The sequence below is a fragment of the Acanthochromis polyacanthus genome, chromosome 22 (genome assembly GCF_021347895.1).
Source record: "Acanthochromis polyacanthus isolate Apoly-LR-REF ecotype Palm Island chromosome 22, KAUST_Apoly_ChrSc, whole genome shotgun sequence".
Lineage (NCBI taxonomy): Eukaryota > Metazoa > Chordata > Actinopteri > Pomacentridae > Acanthochromis > Acanthochromis polyacanthus.
The window spans coordinates 10,390,179-10,409,294 of record NC_067134.1 but is presented as its reverse complement, the minus strand read 5'-3'; the positions used below and the strand labels follow the sequence as shown (position 1 = coordinate 10,409,294).

The window sequence follows — 19,116 nt, the reverse complement described above, 5'->3', positions numbered from 1 at the left end:
TTAGGACTCAAAGTGTGTGTAATTATGCACATTTACCTGACAAATTTCAGCAGTAATGTTAAGATCCTACAAAATGATCATTTATTCACATTTACTGATCTAATTTATATGTGAAGAATAAGGTATATCACTACAGAAAATACACATTTACCTGAGGAACTTAAATATTAAGGGATGTAAAATACCAAATTATCTGACTAAACCAGTATTTAGATTTAGACTTTATAACAAGCAGTTTCACCAGATAAGTCTGTCTGGATTCTCAGTCCTGCAGGTCATGGTGATGGTCGGAGCTTCAGTAGAAATCAGTTGGACCTCTCTTGTAGCTTCTTGAAGATGTTTGATCCAGTGTTCTTCTTTAGGTCTGACTGACTGCTGGGGTTTCAGAGTTTATTGTCGCTCTAGGTCACATGACTAATGGTCCACTAACCACCTGGACTCACCTGTCTCCAGGTGTGAATGTTGTGAGACTAGGAGGTCGAACAGTAACTACAGCAATCATGATGGTGGAGCTGCCAGTTTACATAACAAAAGATGTGAATCTGAGAAGTCAGGAGAGACTTTATCTGTTAACGATGGAGAAACCTCTACGTAAATAGTGTCATTAAACCCCCTCCTCTGTTTAAAGATAGCTTCCTTCAGTCCTCTCAAACCATCTGTCCTCTGCAAAATGCACAGAGACATACGTTATCTTTGAACTAGGTGGTGGTCAGGCAGAGATCCAGCAGGTTGAGGTTGGTTCTGTCTTCTAGAAGGCGTTTTCTGACTCTCCACTGCCTCTGATGTGGGGATGCATGTGAAGAGTGACGTGACGCCAAATAAAACTGTGGTTTCATCCTGGGCCATTTGAAACCAATTGATTTCTACTGAAGCTACCAGATTAATTTAAATCAGGTGAACACTTAATTATTCTGCAAATTTACCCAACTAATTAACTAATTTAATATTAAAGATTAAGGTCCTACAGTATTAAATAAAACACTTAACTTACCAAAGTCGCCTAAAAATTTGTGAAGTCTTCACAAAATCATATAAAACATAATTTTTTCAGACTAAAATAGACGTTTAGGGTATGACTCTACAATATGTTAATTTACGTGACTGAAATAAATGAAAGACAAGATATTATTAGTGATAAAATACACACCTAGAACAGTTTAAAGCGCTGTTTCAATTTTAGAACCAATAAACCAGTAAATAATTTAAGCATAACACATCTTAACGCTACCTAATCAGTTCTTAAGTGATATTTTTAATGGCATCATCATAAACGAGACGAGCCCTCAGTAGAGGGCAGAACCACGCCATCTACTGACGAGTTTCAGTAGATGGCATTAAATACTTGCATATGAGTCTGTATCAATTTTGATCATCCAACGTGTCTTCCTTCCTACTTGATCTGCTGACCTGTAACTCCACACCTGAGCAGGGGACCTCAGACTGATCTTCAGTGCCAAGTTTGATCATCCTGACTTCAGCACTTGCAGAGATATCTGAACGGACATACACACCCACATACATACTTACCCAGCCAGCCAGATACCGAAGCGAATGCAGGAACCCAGCGGACGTACGTAAGGCGTGGTTAATAAACTACTGAAAGTCTCTGTAAGCTGCTTTTCTGTAATTTGACCACAAGAGAGCAGCGCTGACTTAATTAGAGGCTGAACTTGAGCGTGTGCAGCTATCATCCAGACTGATCTACAAATAACTCCATTAAACAGTAATTAGATATTTGATCTGATGACAGACATTATGTTTTTTAAACCAATTTTATGTCTGTCTACTGTACACATTTGTTCCACAGATCATTAGAACCAGATCTTACTGTGCTGTATTTGATTCCAGGTATTGAGTATCTAAGTCACACACCTGAACTCTGCACCTGCATAATAACTCCTACAGCATCAGCACAGACTCATTAGTATCACCTTCATCCAGACAGAATCAGCTGCAACATTTATACCAGTTTATTTTAGTCCAGAGGCCGCATACAGGACCGGTAAAATCACAGCATAATAACCTTTAATATCTAATATTTTCTTTGTTTTAGTGTAAAAAATCCATTCTGAAAATGATTCATTTAATGAATTGTCTTCTCACAAAAAAATATGAACAAATTGACATTTCTTTAAAAAAAAGAGAGAGAGTCTACAGAGGAAAAAAACATTTAGTCATCTGGATCTGAATGATATAGTATAGTACTTTATGATCAAAATGAGAAAAGTGTGTAAAAAAAAAGACAAAAAAACAAAAAATATTACAAAAATGAGACACAAAATGACAAAAAATGAGACAAACGAAAGAAACACAAAATTTTACAAAAAGTTATAAAGTGACAAAAAATGGACAAATCAATCAAAACTTTATTTATATAGCACTTTTTATACAAGAAATTGCAATACAAAGTGCTTTACAGATTAAAAACGATTCTATCCGTTCCACCCCTCCACACCCACACAGTACAAGGAAGACACAAAGGAACACTCATATCTCCCCACCACCCATGCCCACCCCCAACCCACCCTGCAAACATGCAGAGAAGCCACAACAAAGCCAGAAACAAAATGACAAAAAAATGGACAAAAAACACAAGTGAGACAAAAAGGAAACCCAAAATGATGAAAACCTGAGGCAAACAACAAAAGACAGACAAAAAAATCAGCAAAAACAAGACAAAGCATTACAAAAATGAGACACAAAATGACAAAAATAAGAAACAGAATGAAAAATTTTTACACTTTGAGGGTTGGATTGGACCCTCTGGAGGGCCGATTTTGGCCCTCGGGCCGCATGTTTGACACCCCTAACTTATTTTACTTTAGTTATTTTTCTGCTGTGTGTCAGTGGATGTTGGGTGTGTATGATGAAGACATGAAGACAAGAGGTTGTGCATTTTTAGAATCTTTCAATAAAAGTAGCGGACACTGTTTCCTACTGGACAGAGAAGGTGCAGTAGATGCCCCAGTGGTCGCTGATGTAGCGTCCACACCGGAGCTTCTCCAGCCCCACCAGAGCCATGCTGTCAGGTTCCAGCCGTGGGGGTCCGTCCTGGGCCGGCCTCCGCAGGTAGACCCGGTCGAAGCGAAGGCGGCACTTGAAGTGAACGTCCTTGTTGGTGTTGAGCTGAGTGTCCCAGGTGTAGCGGCAGCTCTCCGGCTCTCCCAGCTGCTCCCAGACGTCACAGACGCTGCTGGGCAGACCCACTTTGGCCACCTGGGAGGAAACGGCAGCTAAGCTTTAAATGGACAGGAGTCATTTACAGCCCAAAAGAATCACGTTTTTGAGGATTTAACCCTTTAGGCGCCAGAGTTTTTTCAATAAAATATTCAGTTTCGATATCATTTTTTCTAAAGGTTGTAACTTGAAAATGGTTGGAGATAAAGGCAAACTGTAAATGAGAGAAATCATCAGTATGACCCAAAGTTTGTGATGGAGTAAATTCACTCATCTAATTTGCATATTATGACGTCACCAGGACATATGGATTACATAACTTTATTCATGTTTATCGATCAAGATGGCATTGTTTGGCTCAGAATTTGTCAGATCCCTGTCTCCACGACACCCAACAGACTCATCAGAATGTCTGATCCACTTGTGAAACTCTTCCTCATCTGTCAAGCAAACCCAGCCATCATCATCGTCATTTACGACGGGGCCGTGAACGCCACTGCGGCCTCCACCGTTATTATCACTGCATTTTCTCCCGCGTCTGCTGCTATTTCCGCGTTTTTTTTAACCCCCGCTATCCCCCTCACCATTAGCGGTGTTCTCACCACCCCTGCTACACCCACCACGTCCCCTCCTGCCACCCCGGACCCCGTGAAGCAAACATAGGCTCCAGTATGTGCTGCTTGTGGACTGTCATGGCGCACCGACCCGCTGCCGTTACGCACAGACGCAGCGTCACTTTCTCTCTCACTGGACGACTGAACATCTTCATCAGAGGGTGAATATTCCTCTTCAGAATCTGAGTAAGCCATTATATGACAAAGTACTTTGTCAGCGTTGACCAGACCTCTCTGTATGCTGAGTTTTCTCGCTCTAAAATGCGCCGTCTTGCGCTCTGATACGCTCCGACGACGATTCTCGTCTCTTCGGTTTTCAAACTCTGTGAATTCCAAAACTTTGAATGAAAACACGCCCACAAGTGATGCTCAGATTGAAGTTTCAGATGTCTGCCATCTCCTGGTGTAAAGTAGTAACTACATGAGGCAGTATATTTGAAGCTATGGCTTGTTATGTTCAGCAGTATTGCGACTTTAGCGCTTAAAGGGTTAACAGCATTTTAAGAACTATTATTTTACAGTTTCTCTTTCTTTAAATTAAATAAAAAAAATAGAAACAGATTAAAGGTGTTAGTTTACACGACCAGTTAAATATTTGGACACAGCTTCTCATTTTACACTCAACAAAAATATAAACGCGACACTTTTGTTTTTGCTCCCATTTTTTATGAAATGAACTCAAAGATCTAAAACTTTTTCCACATACACAATATGACCATTTCTCTCAAATATTCTTCACAAATCTGTCTAAATGTGTGATAGTGAGCACTTCTCCTTTGCTGAGATAATCCATCCCACCTCACAGGTGTTCCATATCAAGATGCTGATTAGACGCCATGATTAGTGCACAGGTGTGCCTTAGACTGCCCACAAGTGCTCAGCATCTCTGGGAACTCCTTCAACACTGCTGGAAAACCACTTCAAGTTCTACCTCATGAAACTCATCTAGAAAATGCCAAGAGCAAAGGGTGGCTATTTGGAAGAATCTAACAGAACAGACAGATTTTGAGTCATTATTGGCAATTTTTAATTCAAATTGAATCATTTTGAACAAACTTTGAGTTTCCTGGGACTTATTCAGAGTTCTTTTGAGTCCTTTGGGACAAGAATTAACACATTCTGGACCATTTGTAAAATGTTTTGAACAGGTTTCCAACCATTGTAGACAAATATTTAGTCGTAATTTATCTAGTTTGAGTCAGTTTGGATGATTTTTGAGCAATTTAGGAAACATTTCGAGTCACTGAACACAAATTTTCATTCATTGTCGAAAAATTTCAAATCATTTACTACAATTAAAGTAGTTTCAATTTGTTTTAGAAATTATTTCAAACAGATTTTGTGTCATTATTGGCAAATTTTTTTACCTCATTTGGACAAATTCAATCATTTTGAACAAATTTTGAGTTTTTTGGGGACCTGTTCAGGGTTATTTGAGACTACTTTTTGGGGAATTTAAAACAAGATGTAGCAAATTTTGGACACATTTTGAATCATTTTGGACATTTTTTAACACATTTTGAGTCATTTGATCAGATTTCAAGTCATTTTGGACTCATTTCAACTTGTTTTGCAAATTATTTTGGACAGATTTTGAGTCATTAGTCAAAATATAAAACATGTTTTGACTTATTTCACACTTTTTTGTTTACTCCATAATTCCATTCATAGTTATGATGCCTTCAGTGAGAAGCTGTGTGTGTACTTTACCCAGAATGCATCAGTAGCTACTCAGACTTGTGTTTTGCTGGTAACAGTTTCAAGTCTTTATCCTGCAGCTTCATCAGGGAAAACGTAAATCCTGCTGCAGATGTGAAAGAAATAAAACCAACCTCAGCGTCTCTCAGGTTGGTGTCGCCTCCAAACAGCACGGCGACGTCATCAGGAGCTTCGTCCATCCTCTTCATCACCAGCTGCAGCTGCCTCATCCGTTCTCTTGCGTAGTCCTTACAGCTCTCAAAGTGGGACGTCATCAGGCAGAGCTTCTGGCCTCTGAACATCACCTGAGCACGTCAGCAGGTAAGGAAGCACCAATGAAACGCCTCTAAACGTCCTCCTCTGTGAGCTGAAGCAGCATTTCACGGTTACTGCTGCTGGATGGGGTTTTATTTAGAACTGAACGATCATTCTCCACAAAGACGTCACCAGATAATTTAGGATTTTGGGAGTGATTTCTCTAATTTTAGCCTTGATGTGAATTTTTTGGATATTTACAGTTGTGTAAATGTGTGAAATTTGTTCTAGTGATATTTGAAGATGATTTAAATACAGTAAAACTGATTTTGTTTCTGTTGCATATGGGTAAAAAAAAATTATTTATTCCTAATTGTTTTTTGCCATGTGTGACAAACAAAATCCGGAATGATTTATTGTTTAATTTTTGTTAAATTACAGATAATAACCAGTGAAATAATAGAAAAAATATTCTACAGGTTGTCTGCAAAATAATGACAATAAAAAAATAATAATGACGATGATGAGAATAAAACTCAGGTAAGATGGTAAACAATATTAATATATATTTTTTAAACAGACAAAATTTGTAAATTAATAATTATTCCTGTGACTGTGCTAGATATTAGATATTTGTAAATTAACAAAACAGACAAAATTTGCAAAATAAAAAGTAAAAAATAGATTTTTAAATAACTTTTGCTGATAAAAATAGTGAATTTTTTTTACTGCCAAGCATTGTAAAACAACATATTTTAACATTTAAAATTTCATTGTAAATATATTTTTTAACAAATTAATATAATTTTACAGATTTTCCGTGTTTTGTTTACGAACAACTAGTGAAATCATGGAGAAAAATATTAATTTACAGGTTGCCTGCCAAAAAAAAGAAATAATTGCAAAAAAAGGCCAAAATTATAAATAACAATTTTTTTTTAACTTTCAAAATATAAATTAATACTTATTCCTGTGAGTGTACTGGATATTATCTATAACTAAACAAAAAAATAGATTTTTTTTAACTTAAATACAGTGTAAATTGTGATTATTTTTTTTACAGTCAAACAAATTACCATTTAGAAAAAAAATACAAATTATGGATGTCAACATTATTATTAATTTTAAAAAATCCATAATATTAATGTGAGACCAAAATGATAAATCAACATTATGTTGTTTTTGTTTTTGAGCAGTCAAAATGTAAATTAATACCTGATTTAAATACAGTAAAAATTGGGAAATTTTACTATTTGGAATTTGTTTTTTTATATCAACATTAATTCCAGTTTTTCCTGTCCGTTTTTATGGGCAACGTGAACAGCAAACTCTGCTTTTTTTTTAGTAACCTGTCACATGTCAAACAATTATTGTTTTTAATTATTTGATGTAAAATCATGATTTTAAAATCTTAATCTGAAAAGTAATTTGCAGCTGGGGCTGAAGTAAACAAGTGAAGATGAAGAAACCCCCAAACAGACGTGTGCTGCTGAACACCAACCTGAGCCTGGAGCAGGTTCCTCATCATGCGAGTGTTCGGATACTCGACTATCTGACTGTCCAGCAGAGACACCCGAGACTTCTTCAGCAGCATCACGGTGAAATAACCCTCATCACCGCCTGATCAGCACCGACAGGAAGAGCAAAGAGGGTCAGAACACACCAGACACACAGAGGAGAGGAAATGATGTCATAATGTCAGCCGCTGGATTCATCAGGCAGGTCAGCAGAATAAATAATTAATGAACAATCAACAGAATACTGAGAAGTAAAGCTATGAAAATAACGGCATTGGCTGTAAATTAATGATGTTTTTAGCTGATTTAAATGCAGACAAACAGTAAAGTTGGACTGTTTTCAAGGTTAAGATCTACATTAATTATTTTTCAAATAGTTTTAACAGCATAAAAAATACATTTTAATGATATTTTACAGATTCTCCTTGTTTAAATTACAGGGAAAAAAATTAGAAGTATTAGTTTAATTGTTTTTAATAAAAAAATGTTCTGTTACTTTATTAGTTATCTGTAATTTAAGAAAAAATGGGAAAATCTGAATAGTTAAAAATTATTTTATAATTAAATTGCAGAAAAAAGAATAAATTTAGATCTTGACTATTTTTGAATTTATTGTTGTTTTTTTTATCTGCAATTGCACAAAAAAGGAGAATCTGAACAGCTTAAAGAAATGGCAATATTATTATTGAATTACAGAGAAATAGAAACTGAATAATAGCAGTAATTTACATTTTTTCTATTTTTAGAATTTATTTTTATTTTTCCAGTTTTTTACTAGCTACTGTCAGTATTTAACAAAAAACTGAGAGTATGTTAAAAAATTATAATTTTTAAAACCTTTTTACTAAAATGACAATTATCTGTAAAGCAGCAGTAATTTTGCTGATTTAAATACAGTAAAAATAGTGAAAATTATAATTAACAGATTTTAAAAAAACATTTCACTGTTATTTTACAGATTCTCCAAATTTTGTTAAAATATAGAAAATAGAAACAGAGTAAAAGTATGACGAATTTATTTTAAAAAAAAATATTTTGCTAGTTATTATCTGTAACTGAACAAAAAAAGGGAGAATCCGAACAATTAAAAAATGATTAGTATATTTTAAATTACAGAAAAAACATAATCTACATTTTGCTACTTTTTTAGCATTTATTTTTATTATTTTCCTGTTTTTTACTCGTTATTGTCAGCATTTAACAAAAAAGTGAGAATCTGTTAAAAAATGCCATTTTTAATTTTTTTTATTTAAATGACAAATATCTGTAAAACAACAATTTTTTTTCTGATTTAAATACCGTAAAATAGTTTTAAAAACTATTAAACATTTGAATTGTATTTCACAAATTCTTCCTATTTTGTTAAATTACTGAAAAATAGAAACGGATTAAAAGCATTAATTTATAACTTGACTATTCTTGAATTTATATTTTATGATTTTTTGTTATTTTACTAGTTATTGTCTGTAATTTACACAAAAAGGAAAAGTCTGATTTAAATACAGTAAAAATAGTGAATATCTATTTAACAGCATATTTAAAAACAGTTTTGCTGTTCTTATACAGATTCTCCCTAATTAATTTTTCAGAAACAAAACAGAAAAGCAGTCATTTAAATCTTGACTAGTATTTTTTTACGTCAAAAAAATCAGTTATTTTACTAGAAACTATCTGTAACTGAACAAAGAGAGAATCTGTAAAAACAAAACACTATTTTTTAATGTTTCAAATCTATGATTTTGTTTTCATTTAAATGACAAATTCCTGTAAAACAACAATAATTTTGCTGATTTCAATCCAGTAAATAGTGACATTTCACAGTGAAGTGCTGTAAAAGAACAGACTACCATCTATAAGAATGAAGAAAATGAAGTGGGCATCATTTAGAGTCAGTTTTGAGCTATGTTTTAATGGTTAACATGTGAACTAATACCTGCCATCAGCTTCTTATTTGTACCTTGGATGAACGTGTAGGTGGCGGTCAGACGTTTGTGGAGGAAGCGGATGTAGGGTTGGATCATCTCCTGCAGAAGCACCACGTCAGGGGAGTGTCTGCACGGCCACAAAGTGAACATTTAGTCATTTAATTTGCATGAAGTGAGCCTTAAGGCTAGTCAGAAGCGTGGACTTACGAGGTCAAGCAGGAGCAGAGGCCTCTGGCTCTCTCTGGCTGCTCCTCACCATCCAGACCGTCCACGTTCCAGGTGATCAGAGACAGTCTGCTGTCCTCTGGTCCACTCTCTGCAGCATCTGCAGCACTTCTAACAACCGGTGCAGGATGTTAGCAGTCAGTAATAATGCAGCAGAGAATGTCTGAGGCTTTATTTACCTGTTTCCTCTTTCTTCTCCCTCCGGTCTGGTGGTTTTCTCCTCACAGTCTCCCTCCATGTCTGCTATAAAAGACGTGACAACCTGCAGGATCTAACCTCAGAGCAGCTGAGTTTCATTTTCATTTTCACTGAAACACTTCCCATGATGTCACAGTTTCATTTGTGCAAAAAAAAAGACTCTTTCATCATGAATCCAGCAGCACAACAGAGACAATCCATGAAGTGTATACTGCTAAAATCAGCATACTTCTTCCAAAAAACAAATTTAGTGTCAGTTTTGGTTCATAAAATATAAATGCTTTTAGAATAAAATTCTGGCTGTGATAGATTTTTACATTATCTTTACTGCTAATCAAATTTAATAACTTTAATTTTCTATTTAAACGTGTTTAATTTATGTAATGATCATCATGATTTTATTTTTCATAACATAATTCTTTACGTTTAATTTTACGCGGAACCTTTGAAGTGCGCTTTTGTTTGACGTCGGTGTGGGACTCTTTAACTCAACAAGCAAACAGCCGAGGAGCAGCAAACATTGGTACTTTTAAACCACTAATATACTTATTTTTTTATATTTTATCACGTGTATACATGTGTTACGGGCTGTTGTCTTATAATAACGATGTAGCAACATTTATTTAGCGCGAAAACTAACTTAAGCTAACGTCCGTCGTTGCTTTGTTAGCTTGAAGCTAGCTAAAGCCGCACAATTTAGAGGCAAAAGTGCGGATTATTGCTGTAAATGCACATTTTGTGACACTGAAATTGTCACCGAATTGAAGAATAATGCCTAAGGATGCAATTTTATCTCCCTTTTAATCTATCTCTCCATTATATTCCATAATTGGCTATGAACATTTAAAAGTAAGTGTTTTTTAAAATGAAGTTTGGTGTGATGTTCTGTCGTTAGCAAGTTACATTTCCCCTTGAAGTTACTCACCAACACAGTTCAAGACCTCTACTCGTTCGCATCTTTGTCAACACAGGTTTATTGATATATTGGAGAATTTAACGAGAAACTTCTAGAGATGTAGACAAGTTTAAATGATACGATTTCTTTGGACGAATGCTTGCTGACCAGGAATGGGAGCTTAAATTCTGAGATTTGTGAATGGAGTTTGGTGTAAGCACAGAACTAAGCAGTTTGGGACATTTTCAGGCAATTTAGTGGTGTTTATCCACTTGTGTCTACAGATACGGACCACTTTCTATTTGCCGACAGATACGGACCCGTACGCGAGTCTCGCGAGTCAAGAAGCTGCTAACCACTGCAAACTGTTGAAAGGTAAGCAAAGGTTAGGTTTAGGGTCAGGTTTAGGGTCCGTACCTGTAGTACCGATGCTCCGAGTCCGTACCGCTAGCGTCTACCGGGAGTCACGTGACCAGATCTCGGTATCTGATTGGCAAATGGAAAGTGCCGTATCCGTAGTCCACAGGCTACGGTCCGTACCTCTAGCAACAACCCAACGAAAACACCAAATGCAGGCACCAGGTGACCATTTTAGCACCTTATGCACATCACTTGTTGTCAATATGATATTTTACTTTCTTCTTATCTCAGCATTTTCCACTTTTGATTTTTAAATGTAGTTTTATTTGTCATATTTTAATCAACTGCCACCGTTCTGCTTGGATTGGGGCCAATTAAAGTTGTATTTTTAATTGGATTTTGTGGTGTTCTCTCTTTAAAATGATAATCAACCTATTTAACGTTATGTCTGCTGAGTCAACGCACTTATCGGCTGGATTTACTGTGTGGTACGCTTCAGTTTGCTGTGAGTCAACCTCTGTAACTTGCGCTGCATTTCAAATGGTGACTGACGAGAAATACCTTGTTCCTTTCCCCAAAAACAGGAGCTGCCACCACGGCGTCCTTCCTGCGAGGTGGTGATTATGTGGCTGCTTTGGCTTCTGTAAAAAAACGTGGCTTCAACAGATCTGGGTCCAGGCTTCGGGGGGCTCATTCCTTAGAGGTGAGCGATTTTCAAAAACACTCCAATTACTCCGAGCTTTCTGGGAGCTTCGACCCGCAAATTGGGGCTGTAAAGTGTAAAATGTGTGATTCTGGATTGAGAGGTTCACTTTAAAACAAAAATATCGCAGCAGAGAAATGCCAGGACTGCAGCTCAGATGTTGAAGTTGTTTCTAATATGTTTCGTTGCTTTTAAATTCTTCTTTCTGCTGTAAATGCTTTGAATCTTTGCATTGAAAGCTGCTATTTAAGTGCAATTTTGAGCTTAACTCGAGTAAAGCGACTACACACTGATTTTTTTTTTTTTTTTTTTAAAAAGACACAAAATGACACCATAATGTCTGTCATGTCTATTTGCTCCCGTTATATTTTTCCTCACTGTTGGCTTCATTTTTCTCTGCAATCTAAAATCCAACAGCTCTACTGAAACTCAGAATTGTCTAATGTGCTGAATGACCCCCAAACTCACAATTTTACACAAAAGGATATTAAAATGACACAGAAGTTGCATAAAAAGACAAAAATGACATGGAGAGGTGCTAAAATTATGGGAAAATTACACAGAAATGCACAAAATGGTGCCAAAGTATGCTAAAATAACTACAAAAATGACACGGACAGGTGTTAGAATGACCTAAAGTGCCAAAAATAATGCAAAAGAGAAGATCTATGGAAACAACAACTACTCAGAAATGTCTGATGTGCTGAATGACACAAAGAAACAAAAAGATGCTTAAATTACACAAAAAATACACAAAGGATGCTCAAGAAAGAGGAAAAAAAGATTCCAAAATGACACAGAGAGGTGTTAAAATGGCATGAAAATGTCACAAAATGCATACAATTGTACAAAAGGATGCTTAAATAACACAAAAATGACATGGGGAGGTGTTAAAATGAGATGAAAATGACACAACCGTGAGAAATTACACAAAAGGATGCTAAAATAAGAGAACAAAAGACATGAAAATGACACATGCACTTAAAATCACACAAAAATGCTTGGATAACACAAAAATGACATGGAGAGGTGTTAAAATAAGATGACAATGACACAAAAACACACAAAAGGATGCTTAAATAACAGAAAAATAACACACAAAGACACAAAAATGATAAGGAGAGACATAATTACATGAAAATGACACAAACACGAACGGATGTTAATATGACACAAAATGACAAACGCACAACATTACCCAAAAGGATGCTGAAATAACACAAAACATGACAACAAAAGATGCAGAAATGACAGAGACAAAATAACAGACAATGATGTAGCAAAAAAGATGGAAAATTATACAAAAAATGTCTCTTTTCCAGGTGTTATTTGCTCCTGTCACATTTTTCCTCACTGTGGTTCATTTTTCTCTGCAATCTAAAGTCCTGCAGCTCCATTTCCACTCGTTTTTCCACTAATTTTTCCTCTTCTGCATGTATCTGACTGCTTTAATTACTTTTAAGATGTATATTTTGTACAATAAATACTCTTAATACACAACAGAGTTACAGATGATACTTTTTTATTCCTTCTTCTAAAATTCAGTGTATAGTCACCTCCCATTTGAGATTTTTTTTCTTTAATTCTTGCTTATTTTAATAAATATACAAACAATCCACCATCTCAGCAAAACTGGACTCGGATTATTAGATTGATTTAAAATAAAGCTGCATTTAAAGCGGTTCAGATTTCCAGAAACACGGCGCTGAACACACGGATGCTTCGCTATTAATAATCTAACGACGTCATACTTAATAACACGTCAGTCAGAGCAGAGGCGCTGCTGGGATCTAGAAACTCTGGACGCTTTTCCCAGAAATCTGCAGGGCTTTTTTGCACCACCTTCGAGTTATTTAAGGGAGAAATAAATATAAAACATGACACACTGGCAAAGTAAGGTCATCCCACTGTGTTCCTAAGTTTAGCGATGCGCATTAGTGATTGCAGGTTGGCCAAAGCGGCGGCTCTGCCTCGGAATTAGTCGCATTTATGATGATTCAGAATCATACGGACCAAAAATAACAGATTTTTCTACTTTTAGCAGCCAGTGTGAAGGAAAATCAGCATCTTCTCTGTTAATACTCTGATAGCAGGACTTTAGAGGAAATTGGAGGACATTAGAAGAAGTTGCGGGACATTAGAAGTTTGAAAATGTGGGAAATTGCAGGACATTAGAGGAAGTCGGAGGACGTTAGAGGAAGTAGGGGGACATTAGAGGAAGTTGGGGGAGATTAGAAGTTTGAGAACATGGGAAATTGCAGGACTTTGGAGGAAGTTGGAGGACTTTAGAGGAAGTTGCGGGACTTTAGAGGAAGTTGCGGGACATTAAAAGTTTGAGAACTTGGGAAATTGCAGGACATTAGAGGAAGTCGGGGGACATTAGAGGAAGTTGGGGGACATTAGAGGAAGTCGGGGGACATTGGAGGAAGTCGGGGGACATTGGAGGAAGTCGGGGGACATTGGAGGAAGTCGGGGGACATTGGAGGAAGTCGGGGGACATTGGAGGAAGTCGGGGGACATTGGAGGAAGTCGGGGGATATTAGAAGTTTGAGAACGTGGGAAATTGCAGGACATTAGAGGAAGTTGTAGGGCATTAGAATGAACGGTGAGGAAAAATGAGACGGGAGCTAAAAATACCTGGAAAATCTTTTTGTGCCATTTTGGGGTTATTTTAGCATCATTTAGTGTAATCTTGTGTGTTTTTGTCATTTTAACATCTCTCCGTGTCACTTTTGTGTCTTTTTGTGCCACTTTTCTGTTATTTAAGCCTGCTTTTGTGTAATCTTTCTGTTATTTCAGCATCCTTTCATGCTGTTTTTGTCTCTTTGTGTCATTCTAGCTGTGTCATTCTGCACAGTTAGACTCCAGTCTGCTGCGATGGAGGTGATGGAGGTTCCTGCTGACGACGTCCTCCTCCAGCGTCCGTGGCTGCCGGTGAGCATCAGCGGCTGCCAGCTCCTCGCCAAGAGCTGGTTTGGTGAAACGGCGTACCGCGTCCTGCTGACCGACATGCAGGGAATGTGGGAGGAGAGGATGGACACGGCGGACATCCAGAGCCGAGCACAGGTACGCCGACCGTGGAGTCTGTTGTGTGGAAATAATGGCTTCAGGGTGAGCTGTTAGTGCAGGAATATTTGGTCTAACTTAAAAGCAGCAGTTAAAAATCACTTCTTTAGGATTTTGCACTCAATTTATGTACTTTTAGAGACAGCAGCATCCAGAAAATTACTTTTTTTTTTGTCTCAACAGCCATTCTGTGCTGTTTCTATGTGGGTTTTTTGTGCTCCTTTCTCATTTTTCCTCGCTGTTGGGATCATTTTTCTCCGCAGTGTAAAGTCCTACGGCTCTATGAAAACAGAATGAAGAAGGAGAGGGAACTCAGAAATGTCTTCTGTGCAAAAATGACACAAAGAGACTAAAACAGCACCAAAGGATGCTGAAATAACAGAAAAGTGGCAGAAAAGAAACACAAAAATGACAGAGAGGTGTTAAAATTACATGAAATGACAGAAACTCGCTCAAAATTACACTAAAGGATGCTTAAGTAACAGAAAAATTACACAAAATGAACAGAATGGCTCAAAATGATGCTTAAATTACAAAAATGACACAAAAGGATACAGTAACACAAAAAGCAAATGACACACAGATGCAAAATTTACACAAAAATGAACAAAATGGCATAAAAGGATGCCTTAGTACCAGAAAAATGACACAAAAATGGCACTAAAAGACTTAAAATTGTACAAAATGATGCTTAAATAACAAAAAATGACACAAAGACAAAAAAATTATAACAGAAATGTATTTATAGCTGTCACATACTCAAAACTTCTCATCTATTTCAGGACAACTTCTGAATTTAACGCTTGTGCATCGTGCGGTTTGGTTTATTTTGCTAAGCAAGTTAAGTTCATAAGTCCTTAATGTGGCTGTGTTGAAACAACGTGAAAGTGATACAAAATGGCACAAAAGGATGCTATAATAACACAACAGTGATACAAAAAGACACAAACTCACATGGCGAAATGTTAAAATGACATGAAAATAACACAAAAGCTCAAAATGAAACTAAAGGATGCTAAAACAATTCAAAAAAGACAGAAATTGACATGGAAAAGTTTTAAATTGACATGAAAATGACCCAAAAACGCACCAAATCACTCAATAAATGGTTAATTAAAAGAAAAATGACACAAAAGGACACACAAATAACACGGAGAGGTGTTAAAATATGATGAAAATGACACAAAAATGTACAATGTGACACTAAAGGATGCTAAAATAACACAAAAGTTACACAAAAATGACAGGCAGATGTTTAAAAGACATGGAAATGGCACAGAGACACACTAAAGGAAGCTTAAATAATACAAAAATGATGGTAAAATAATACAAAAATGACATGGAGAAGTGTTAAAATGACATAAAAATGACAGAAATTCTCCTAATGACACTACAGGATGCTCAAATAACTGGAAAAATTACACAAAAATGACAGACGTGTGTTTAAAAGACATGAAACTGACACAAATATGCACAAAATTACATAAGATGTTTAAAAATCACAAAAGAGACAAAAAAAGACACAAAAATGACACAGATACGCTCGAAATGAGACAAAAGGATGCTTAAATGACAGAATAATTAACAAAATAAACAGAGAAAATGCCAGAGACAAAAATGACGGAGGATAATGTGTGTCAGGATTTAGATTTTCCTCTAAGAGGCAACAGCAGGGGACGAGTCCTGAAATCATGAAGTCAATTTGAAGAAAAACTAACTTTTTTTCAGCTAAATCCTCTCAAACCTGCTGGTGAATTTGGATTTTTTTGTCAGTGAACCTGCATAAATGTATTTCCCCTCTAAATATTTTAAATATTCCAACATCAGAAGCGGCTCTCCTCACTTTCTGGATCCATTTTTCCTCCATCAGGAGCTGAACCGGCGTCTGCGAGCTCCGGTCAAAGCCTTCTTCTCCCACCTGTGTGAGGTGGTCCAGCCCTACCTGTCCGGAGCTGCAGGACGAGCCAACCGGGAGGCTCAGATCTCCCTGGATCGCCGTGACGACGGCAGCGTGAGCCTGAGGCTGAAGAGCGAGCTGGAGGGGCTGCCCTTCTACTGGGAGTTCCACTGCACCCCCGCCCCCGTTGCTTTGGTACGGTCCGGGTTTAAATCTGTAGTTCTCTTGGATGAAGCTGCTGTGGGTTTTTAACCTGGACGTGGATGCTTTAATGTCCGTTTCCAGGTGTGTGTTCAGCTGGTGCGCCCCTTGCTGGTGATGAGCCGCCTGCTGCAGCGACAGGTGGACCAGCTGGGAGGACTTCTGGTCAGGAAGGACGCCGAGATCCAGGACTACAGAGAGAACGGAGCCACGCTCAGCAGAGGTAACACAACCGGACGGGACATGGAGGGTTCCTCATCAGACCTCAGAAAGAGCTTTAAGATGACATGTTGAGAACAAAATTAAATTTAAAGAGAAATGAGTTGAATCAGGTCACAGAAACGTAGCGTGACTGACATCAGTTCAACACAACAGACGAAAAATAATGGAACGTCTCCTTACATGACAGAACTTCATGTTGCAGAACATTAGAAGAAGTTGGAGGAAATGAGAAGTTGCAGGACATGAGAAGAAGTTGCAGGACATGAGAAGAAGTTGCATGATATGAGAAGAAGTTGGAGGAAATGCAAGGTTGCTGGACATGAGAGGAAGTCGGGGGACATGAGAGGAAGTCGGGGGACATGAGAGGAAGTCGGGGGGCATGAGAGGAAGTCGGGGGGCATGAGAGGAAGTCGGGGGGCATGAGAGGAAGTCGGGGGGCATGAGAGGAAGTCGAGGGACATTAGGAGAAGTTGGAGGAAATGCAAGGTTGTAGGACATAAGAGGAAGTTGTAGGACATTAGAAGACATTGCAGGACAGTCTACTAAACTTGTGACCCCTTAGACTGATCACTGGACCCTGTGAGGGTCTTGATCCTCAGTTTTGGAACCACATGGTTGCAAATAAATAATAACAATAAACAATTATTTCTATATCTGAAATACTCAAGTGAAGTTTTGTTTGTTTTTAAAGCACATTCAGGACCAAAGTTGTTGGTGAAAGTGTCCTGCAGTGAAAAAGACGATGCAGGGTTCCCACGGTCCTTGAAAATTCTGGAAAGTCCTGGAAAAAAAGTGATCCTGGAAAGTCATGGAAAAGTCCTGAAATACTGCCACAAATCAGGTGGTCCTGGAATTAGGATCATCAGCTAAAAAAGTCATTGAAAGTCCTTGAATTCAGTGTTGCATGGATGTTGGTTGTGCTAAATATTCTACAGTGTGTCATGTCTGCACCTATCACATGGCTATGGCAGCCATGCATGTGCACACATGGACCTAAAGGGGGCTTCAGTCCCTGCCCTTTTTGCCTCGTATTGAAAAGTGCCCTCTTTTGCCCCTTTTAAATATTTATATATAATAATGCGCACTGCATTAATACAACAACTGCACGAAAAAAACCTGTCCCCCTCGGTATTTTCTCGTAATTCGGGGTTGTGTCTTGAGCCTCTACCAGCCCTTCTACCTGTGACGTACGGGTTAGCGCAGCTTGGCCACAGAGGCGTATATTGCATGTGCGCGGAGGAGGAAGATGAACAGCAGGAGGAAGAGGGCCAGATGAGGATGCGCATTAATGCTTACAGGTTATTTTGGAGGAGATACTTGGATAAATCTCCTCTTCATCCACCTCCTACTCCTACCCCGTCACTCCGAAACCCCCAATGCCGAGCTCCCATCCAGCCATCTGAAGGCACTGATCAGCACAGTCCACAGCCGTCGACAGCCTAGGGCCGGCCCAAGCTTTCATGGGGCCCTAAGCACAATTAGTTTTGAGGGGCCCCTCAACCCACCAGCATAGTGTCACCTGTGATTTACAAAACTAAATTTTATTAAAATACTTTTATTTTAAATATGTATCATAAATTATTTAAAAAATGTTATATTTTGTAGTTGGTATTTTACCTGACACTTTAATGTTGTTATCTAACACAGGTAGACTGTATAGTATAATAAAGTGGGTGGAATCGGCTGGCTGTAAGGGGTGGAGGAGGCCAGAAAGATTAGTTTGTATGAGAAAATTGTTTCAGAAATTCTGTTCAAAGTCCTGGAAATTGGATGATTTTTATCCTGGAATATCCTGGAAAAGTCCTGGAATTTAGTTTTCAATTTTCAGTGGGAACCCTGACGATGATTTGTGTTACTAAAGTGTGTATTTTAGTGTCATTTGAGGTTTGTTTTTCTGAGTAAGTTACATATTATCGATTAAAACAGTAAACATGAGATAAAATATGACGCTACTTGACTGCAGTTAAGGCTGGGACTCTGCAGTGTAATTACTCAGCAAACCTAAGTTGTATAAATCTGATGTTACCTGATGTGTGTTTGAATCCAGAGCGGCTGCAGACGGACGCTTTTGTTGAGTCGATGTACAGAGAAGACTTCATGGCGAAGGTAAGAAGCTGCAGAGGTCAACAACACACTGAAACACGAGTTTTAACCAGATCAACA

The 19,116-nt window shown here is 37.6% G+C and overlaps 2 protein-coding genes across 7 annotated transcripts in view; one reads left to right on the top strand and one right to left on the bottom strand.

Moving 5' to 3' along the window:
* Positions 1-1,955: 1,955 nt before the first annotated feature.
* On the bottom strand, positions 1,956-11,041 carry LOC110960804 (tyrosyl-DNA phosphodiesterase 2-like). Of its 3 annotated transcripts, none has more exons than XM_022208182.2 (7): positions 10,922-11,041; positions 9,591-9,654; positions 9,394-9,522; positions 9,219-9,313; positions 7,246-7,364; positions 5,624-5,794; positions 1,956-3,216 (listed from the first exon to the last, which is right to left on the bottom strand). In XM_022208182.2, exons 2-7 carry the CDS (start codon positions 9,647-9,649, stop codon positions 2,935-2,937), a joined length of 855 nt encoding a protein of 284 aa, XP_022063874.1. In that variant the 5' UTR covers positions 9,650-9,654; positions 10,922-11,041; the 3' UTR covers positions 1,956-2,934. The 3 variants fall into 3 exon arrangements, with proteins under 3 accessions (XP_022063874.1, XP_022063873.1, XP_022063872.1); XM_022208181.2 differs by having other exon boundaries at positions 9,591-9,651; positions 10,922-11,014; XM_022208180.2 differs by lacking the exon at positions 10,922-11,041 and having other exon boundaries at positions 9,591-9,968.
* The window catches only part of nhej1 (nonhomologous end-joining factor 1), a 35,604-nt gene continuing 23,829 nt past the window's right edge, over positions 7,342-19,116 (top strand). The window contains exons 1-7 of one of the 4 annotated variants that reach the window (XM_051942313.1): positions 10,100-10,132; positions 10,789-10,879; positions 11,449-11,567; positions 14,407-14,633; positions 16,504-16,725; positions 16,816-16,954; positions 19,001-19,059. In XM_051942313.1, the coding sequence (XP_051798273.1) occupies positions 14,445-14,633; positions 16,504-16,725; positions 16,816-16,954; positions 19,001-19,059 (609 nt within the window). In that variant the 5' untranslated portion in view covers positions 10,100-10,132; positions 10,789-10,879; positions 11,449-11,567; positions 14,407-14,444. Of the gene's footprint in view, positions 7,467-10,046; positions 10,133-10,788; positions 10,880-10,953; positions 11,087-11,448; positions 11,568-14,406; positions 14,634-16,503; positions 16,726-16,815; positions 16,955-19,000; positions 19,060-19,116 lie in introns of those variants that run through there. The other 3 variants (XM_051942314.1, XM_022208179.2, XM_051942315.1) reach the window with 3 other exon arrangements.

What these genes read in the sequence shown, in the direction of transcription:
- LOC110960804 (XM_022208182.2), bottom strand. Translation starts at nt 9,649, where the DNA reads ATGGAGGGAGACTGTGAGGAGAAAACCACCAGACCGGAGGGAGAAGAA. An exon ending in GGAGAAGAAAGAGGAAACAG is followed by an intron (nt 9,523 to 9,590) that starts GTAAATAAAGCC and finishes ACCGGTTGTTAG; the next exon opens with AAGTGCTGCAGATGCTGCAG. An exon ending in CACCTACACGTTCATCCAAG is followed by an intron (nt 7,365 to 9,218) that starts GTACAAATAAGA and finishes GGTGCTGATCAG; the next exon opens with GCGGTGATGAGGGTTATTTC.